We start from the raw sequence: 7,781 nt of genomic DNA, 5'->3' as shown, positions 1-7,781 counted from the left end.
ATGCACGCGCTGGTGAACGCCTTCCTCCGCTGCCTCTCCCTGCTGCTGCCTCCCTCCTGGCTCAGTGTCAGCTGGTGGGTTGGCAGCGAGCAGACGCCGCCGCGGCCCAATCGCAGAGCTCGGTTCAGAAGCACAAAGCTTCTTACATATGAGGAAGTGGAGGCAGTGGAACGAGCACACGGAGGCTGCGTCTCGCTGGCTGCGACAAGCCCCGTTTCTCCTCAGGGCCCAGCGGCGGGACTGATCTGGATCGGGGGTGTTTGGCGAGCCGTGGAGCGCGTCTTCGGAGCGCCGTGGGTCCTTCTCCGCCATCACTGGTGCTCGACCGAGGCTCGCGCAGCTTTCGGCGTCTCGGTTTGTGCTTTCCAAGCGAGCCGGAGAGGGGGGATCGCCGAGACCGGGGACACCTTCACAGACTTGGCGAACATGAGCGAGACCGTGGGGATCCCCGACCTCAACCCGGTGGCGTTCCCTTCCGACGCGTCGGCGCAGCGCGGCGTCGATGAGGTCATCACCGTGGATCAGCTCACGCCGGAGCTCGGGACCGTCACCATCACAGTGGCCATCCAGGCGGCGGAGGACGAGGAGCCGGAGGAAGTGTCTTCCAACAACATCGACTTCCTCGGCGGCAGCTGCAGCGAGGACGAGTTCGGGAAACACGACAAGTCCAGGTTTGATTATTGTCAACTTGCCGACTCGTTGTTTCACCTGTTCGAGGAGCACGATTCTCCGAGGTCAGGCTTGAGGTCGCCTCTTCCTCTCAAACACGACCCAAGCCTGTTCGAGTCTTGCAGACAAATCTGACTAATTCTACAGGTGTGTCGTTGAGTGTTAGGTGCGTTGCTCTCACCTGAATAATGAAGTCACAACCTTCAATAACTCCATCATTCTAACGTTATTTTTGAAGTTTATTTATTTTCCAATTAAAATATGTTGCAGCCCACACAATACAACTGTTCTCATAATATAATGCCTTTTTTCTAGTCGATCTTCTTTTGAATTCTATGGCTTTATCTATTTAAATGCGTATCATATGCATTTATATTTATTAAAGACTAGAAGAGGGCTACTTGCAAAGAATGACAGTTTTTTTTCTTGAGAAAATGTATTCACTTATTTTTATTTTTGATTTATGGATTTATTTATCATTATTAAATATTTATTTTTAAAGATTTTTAAGCAATCTCTTAAGCAATAACCATTTTCTCCAAAATTTTCAAAAAGAACAGAAAGTTGAAAAATAGATGAAAGAAATACTAAGTAGCGAATATTGCCTTTAATTGGAAAGAAATGACATTGAGTGAAAGTTTGAAAAAAGATCATGAGTTTTTGCGAAAAAAAAAAAGGATATTAATGGATCTGTCGGCAACGTGACCCATAAGTCCCTCAAACTGTAATGCTTGTGTGTCGATCTAACAATAGATCCTGACAATAGGAGCTTAAACCCCGCCAGACCTGCTGCAGAGCCGTAATTACCCGCCTTGCCCAGACGGTAACCACCTGTTGGCGGCATCGGTGCTGAAAAAGCAGACACCTGAGGGAATTATAGAATGGCACCATCACTTGAAACTAATTCCCCTGCGTCACGGCTTCTATTTTTATCCCACTGTCCTATAAGTTCACTGCTCGGACTGCGTGAGCCAACAGTGAGTCAGTGATCGAAAATCCTTGCGGGCAGATAAATCGTGTTACAACTTAAAGGCGAGGCCCATCTCCTCCTTGGGTTTTGGGAGGATGCAGAAGAGAGTGGGTGCATTCTTTGGATTCAGCCTGAACATTCCGCGAGGGATGAAAGTGACAGTTAACCTCCCTGCAGTCGACTGACTCATATTCTTTCAGACATTGATTTGAAGTGTAAGCAGCTCGTGCCAGCTGTGTGGTCAGCACTGCAAGGAGGGAAGCAAGGGAGGAGGCAGGTGGTGAGTCATCCCACCAAATTTCATTCAGACCCTCGCTCTGATCTGCAAACAAAGTGGAAGACTGCTGCCAACATCAGCACAGTCTCTGTCAGAAGGCTTCTTCATCAATGTGGCAGGATTATGGGACCATACTCTCCGTGGGAGTCAGAGCCGGTGACTCTGACGCCCTCAGATGGAGAGGGTCTGGCTCTTTTGGGCTTGGTGGGGCACTGTGGCGTCTAGGTCTGGCACTGAGGCACGGTGACTCAGATTCTGGAGCGACGTGTGTGAAGAAAACAGGCTTGATTCTGACCTCAAATACGGAGAGCGAAACAGAAGTCACTTATTCCTGCTACAGCCAAACATCAGATTGCAATATGTCAGAGTTGTGTTGTTTGCAGTTATGAAACATTTTTGGAGTACTAGAGGAACACGTTTACTGACCTCGCTTTCCTCCCACTCGTAGTGGTGCCGGAACCAGCGGAGGGGAGTTGGAGGAGGAGAGCTGGCAGCCTCCAGACGCTGAGCTCATCCAGAAGCTGGTCACTCAGATCGAGTACTACCTGTCTGATGAGAACCTGGAACATGACGCTTTCCTGCTCAAGCATGTGCGACGCAACAAACTGGGCTTCGTCAGTGTCAAGCTGCTGACCTCCTTTAAGAAGGTGAGACTCGGACTTCACTATCTAGCGTGAGTGACGTGTCTCGTGTCAACATGCGAGGGGAGGAAGCCCAATGTTTGGGGGGGGGAACAGGGTGCATAAGAGAAACAGGTAGTGAAAGGATGTAAAGAGAAAAATAAGAAAAACGCTGGGTTCTTGGCGAGTTCTTGCATTCCTTTGTTCATCTTCCTGTTTTACTGCGAACATGCCAGCAATGTGTAGTTTTGCAGTGACCTACTTACTTATCGGAATGTAGCGACCAGTCTCATTTTTCATAACACAAGGGCGAGTCGGAACACTCTAGTCGCATCCATCGAGAACGTAACTTTATATAGCTAATGTCTTTGTAGCCAAAAATGACATCAAGCACTTTTAAATGATTTCTTCTCTCAGGCTGAAGAGGGCATTGATTCCTCCACTTGAAATGTACAGTCGTTGCTGACAATTTGATCTTCACTAAATACATTCAACATGAGTGGTACTTTTCTGTCAATTGCTCTTCTTCCGTCAAGATGTCCTTTGTTCAGTCCCCACATTACTCATGATCAAACAAGAGAAGTGGGCGGAGCTAGAAGTATTCAATATGGGAAACGTCAAAACAAAAAATGTGGCTTCTTTGCAGTTCATGGCTCTTACTTATGTAACGCTTTCCATGCTTGACTGATGACAGTAGACTGCAACGCGGTGCGTCATCTGAACTGTCAGGCGCAAACTGAGATCAAAACCCAACCTTTAAAGTCACTTAACTAAAGTCAAGGTTTGGTAGGAATAAGTCCACCATTGTCTCCTCTGTTATTTGCGCGTTTCCAAGTTCTCCTCCAGCTTCTACTCATGCGTCTGTATGTTGACTCGAGGGCTGCATTTAATGACAACTAGTCACTGACTGTCTTGTCGAACGATGCGTACACGTTGACTTGTGTGTTGTAAATAGCCATTGGAAAACAGAGGGAAAAAAAACAAAACCATATTAACTGTCGGTTTGTCACAACTATCTTAAGGATGTGTCAACTGCTCAGCATTATTGGTGCAGGTTGACAAACACGCGACTCGTCTCATTGTAGTAGTAAACACTGCCAGTCTCAAGTGCTATTTTGAAGCTTAGCATTTTAATTGTGGTTTGAATAGTTTATTGTCCTGATGGTTCCGGAGCCTCAGCGGTTGGTGACTTATCAAGAGGTTGTTTACAGGTTCTGAAAATGCGGTGCTGCAGCTGGATGCCTCTCACCTGTGAGCAAAATAACTCAAACAGAAGTCATTTTCAGGAAATGATAACTAAAAGACAATGGTGTTCAGGAGTTTGACCTGGATTATGGAAGGTTTTCAAAGAATCATCACTTGTTATTCAATACGTTTTCAGGTGACTGGATAAGATCTCTTGAGACAACCGCTAGCCACTTGTGATCTGGTGGCTAGACTGCCACCGTGGTGTGTGTGAAGTCCAGGTCATTTTTTTTTTTCTGTGAGCCAACGCAGTTCTTGAACCACGAAGTCGTTCTGTATCATGCTAGTCATCAGGAGAACAGTCAATCTAACACGCTGAGTGCAATTTGTAATCATGTAAGGCTTAAAATGAAGTGTGGAAAGACCACAGTGAAATCATGTAGGATGCTAAGGCTAAAGTTAATAGTAGTGGAAGCAAAGAGCCTGCTGTTTGTTCTTATGAGCTAGCATCTGTTTAGCTTAGCCTGATATGTAGTCGAGGAGAAGTTGCCTGTCTGGTGAAAAGGCAGAAATATTTTGTTTGCAAAGAAAAACCAAAAGTGGGGCCTCTGCCACGGTTTCAAAAAGTCCTGGTAGAAACAGAGTACAGTGGTACCTCGGTTCTCAACCACAATCCGTTCCAGACGGCCGTTCGAGAAGCGATTTGTTGGAACTCTGAATCGATTTTTCCCCGTTACAATGAATGGAAAAAGAAATAATGTGTTCCAAGCCTTAAAATAGGCTTTTGTAGGAGTGAATGTGGAGTGTCTGCTGCAGGTGCGCTGTTCCTCTATGTGTGTGGCCGCTGCATGTGGGAGGGGTTGCCGAGTGAGTGAGGTCTCTCCAGAAGTGAAGAGGTGCCCGGTGCGTGTCCAGCTCTGAATGTGCGCTTCTGTGCAGTTTGGCTGTGACAAAGTCATAAACCAACTTTTTTATTTTATTTATTTATTTATTTATTTTATTGAGAAGCTACTATTATATAGATTATTTTACATGAGCAGTGAAAGCGTATGCTGTCAGTTAAACAAAATTGCACCCCCAGTCGAAGCACAGACAAACACAAGTCCACAATTCACTCTTGCACTGGCATCAGATTAATTGCTCGGAAGCCAGCTGGTGCCACGTCAGCGCCTCATTTGTCTGCTCTTTTCATGATTGCACCTCAAATGAACCAACATCTGCGCATGCGCATAATTAATTAACAGATTTGACATCACCCCACATTTGAGCGTCACAGCAGCGTGTTGACGCATTTCATGAAGGTGTTAACCGACAGAGCGGAAGATGGAGAGTGATTAATCAGAATAGCATTTGGTAAATAAAGACAACAACAGGAGGAAATGTTAAAAAAAGGCAATTGTTCGACTCTTAAATCTCTGTGCTTTCATAGCCTCTGTGTTTGAGTGGAACAAGCCAAGATGTTTAACATATAGCCTCTCTGTTGGCAGGTGAAACACTTGACTCGTGACTGGAGAACCACCGCTTACGCCCTGAGACACTCGAAGATCCTCGAGCTGAACGATGAGGGGAGGAAGGTGCGACGCAAGTCCGCAGTGCCTGTGTTCGCCAGCGAGTCACTGCCAAGTCGCATGCTGCTGTTAAGCGATCTGCGGCGGTGGCCTGAGCTGGCGACTCTCACCGAGGGCTCCAAGGAGAACGGGAGCAGCGAAGGAGGAGCCACTCAGCAGGAGCAGCTGATGAAGCTCCTGCTGAAAGCCTTCGGGACGTACGGAGCTATAGCATCCGTCAGAGTCCTCAAACCTGGGAAGGACCTGCCAGCTGATCTGAAGAGGCTGAGTGGCCGCTACACCCAGCTGGGCTTGGAGGAGTGCGCCATTGTGGAGTTCGAGGAGGTCGAGGCAGCTGTCAAAGCCAACGAGGCGGTGGGAGGGGAGGAGGGGGGCTCAAGCCTCCTGGGCTTAAAAGTGGTCCTGATCGGCACCAAGCCTCCGAAGAAGAAAGTGGCCAAGGAGAGACCACGGGAGGATGGCGGGATGCGCAAAAGCCGCTCGCTGAACAGCAGAATACGGGAGCTCCAGTATCATGGCGACGACTCGGCGTGCAGCTCCTCAGAGACGGAGAGCACGCCGACGTCCCCCCGGCTGGCCAGGAAGTCCCAGTCCTGCAACAAGCTCAGCCCCACCTCTGCTGGCATTAGCTTCCAGAACAATCACCTCAGCCCGAGTATGTCTCCGCGCAACAGCCCCTGGTCCAGTCCTCGCGCCAGCCCTTGTCCTCAGCGCAAAACCCCCCACTCCCACAAGTCCCCCTTAGCCAGTGAGGGCAGACTGAGCCCGGAGCCGGGACGCCGCTGGGCTGACTACTCCTCAGACAGCAGTCTCACCCCTTCAGGGAGCCCATGGGTGCAGCGGCGCAAGCAGGTGGCGTCGCAGGAGAGCAGCCCGGTTGGCAGTCCCATGCTGGGGAGGAAAATGCAGAATGCAGACGGTCTGCCACCGGGTGTGATGAGGCTCCCGAGGGGTCCAGACGGAACCCGAGGATTTCACTGTGTCACGGTGGGAGAGAGGGGGAAGAGCGCTGCCACCCAGACTTGACCTGTGGGGGGGAGGAGCCTCGCACGTCAAACGGAACCAGAGCTCAGCCGCCACCTTACGTTAAAGACATTTTTCAGTGCATCCTTCAGTCTTTATTATATTTTTTTATACGGTATGTTGAGTTAATGTAAGTTATGAGTGATGGCAGGTTAAAAAAAAAAAAGCCCATGTCTCCATTAACCTTCAGGTTAGAAAATAATTTTGTTTTAATTGCAAAGTGTCTTCATGTCCTAGTATGGACAAGCGTTGGTGGTGTTTAGGGACAAAGTCAGTGACATCATGCTGCCCCTTGACAGCACCTGTGATAGTTTGTGTTCCTCCCACCGACGCACTGTCACTCCACTGCCATGGCACCTGCTTACTTTTCGTTCTGCCTTGTTTTAAATGGCATTTTCTACAATATAGTTTGGCACTTGATGTAAGAGAAGTCGCTTCTAATGAGTTGTTTGTTGAGCAAAAAGCTAGTTTTTAGTTCTTTTATTTATTTTTTTAAACATTTCTTTTTAGTTCTGATGTTGGGGCTTTGCTGGATTTCGGGCAAGGGCTGAAAAGATGTTACGTTCTTTACTTTACACCTGAGCTGAGGAGTGTGTTCAGAGGCTTGTACAAATAAAGCACTGGCATTGCAAACAGACTCCTTGCGTGTCCATTTTGAATTGATGAAGAGCCTTGTGGTGCTCATTCAAGAGGATTGTGTTTGCCATGTATCACATGCAAGGGTTGGTGTGTTTCACCGACAGTGGTGATATTTTTAGTCAGACGTCAAGGAGAGATTGACGAAACAGATGAGCAGCAGATGAATTGATGTCCTTACTGAGGGTTCATCAGAGGTGCTCCAAATGTAAAGGGTGTGGAGTCGGCGTTTAAACAAGAGCATACAGCTGAGGCTCTATCCTAGGAATTCGCTTCACACCGTCACATGAAGTGACAGAAAATCTACTCTTTTGAAAACACACCACCTGTTCATTCTATTCTGGGATTTACAGAAAAATGTCGCTTCTAAAACAAAAGTCGTGTTGATGGAACTCGCTGCATGAGGGCAATAGAATTCACACACTTTACAAGCATAAACAAATTGATGAGGGCTATAAATGACGCTCTACACTAAGCAGTTGTAATAGTCGCTGTACAACCATAGGTGAAAGTGTTGAGTGATGCCAAGATTGTCACCAGAGGAACAGACCTGGGCATGTTTCAGGGCCCAGTTTAACTGCCCGACGATTTGGGTGGCATCATCAATCCACCATCCTGAGACTTACCAAAAGGTAGGATCAAACTGGGACCACAAAGAACCAACATCGAGGAGAGGATCCTCACTCCAGAACCTCCAGCTCCAACCCCAGCCCCAGGTTAAAACCCTCTGTCACACTCAGTTCAGGCACAGCCTTTATTAGACTTCCAGAGTCAGAACTAGAATATAGTAAGATCATGCAGATATGTGATTTTAAACTTCATTTATGTAAGTA

The 7,781-nt window shown here is 47.7% G+C and overlaps 1 protein-coding gene across 1 annotated transcript; it reads left to right on the top strand.

Moving 5' to 3' along the window:
- larp6a (La ribonucleoprotein 6, translational regulator a) lies at window positions 1-6,945 on the top strand. The gene is made up of 3 exons (XM_053866765.1): window positions 1-671; window positions 2,365-2,563; window positions 5,209-6,945. Exons 1-3 carry the CDS (start codon window positions 1-3, stop codon window positions 6,313-6,315), a joined length of 1,977 nt encoding a protein of 658 aa, XP_053722740.1. The 3' UTR covers window positions 6,316-6,945.
- Window positions 6,946-7,781: the final 836 nt, after the last annotated feature.

Source organism: Synchiropus splendidus, chromosome 5 (genome assembly GCF_027744825.2).
Source record: "Synchiropus splendidus isolate RoL2022-P1 chromosome 5, RoL_Sspl_1.0, whole genome shotgun sequence".
NCBI lineage: Eukaryota > Metazoa > Chordata > Actinopteri > Syngnathiformes > Callionymidae > Synchiropus > Synchiropus splendidus.
This window is presented reverse-complemented; position numbering and strand designations above follow the sequence as displayed.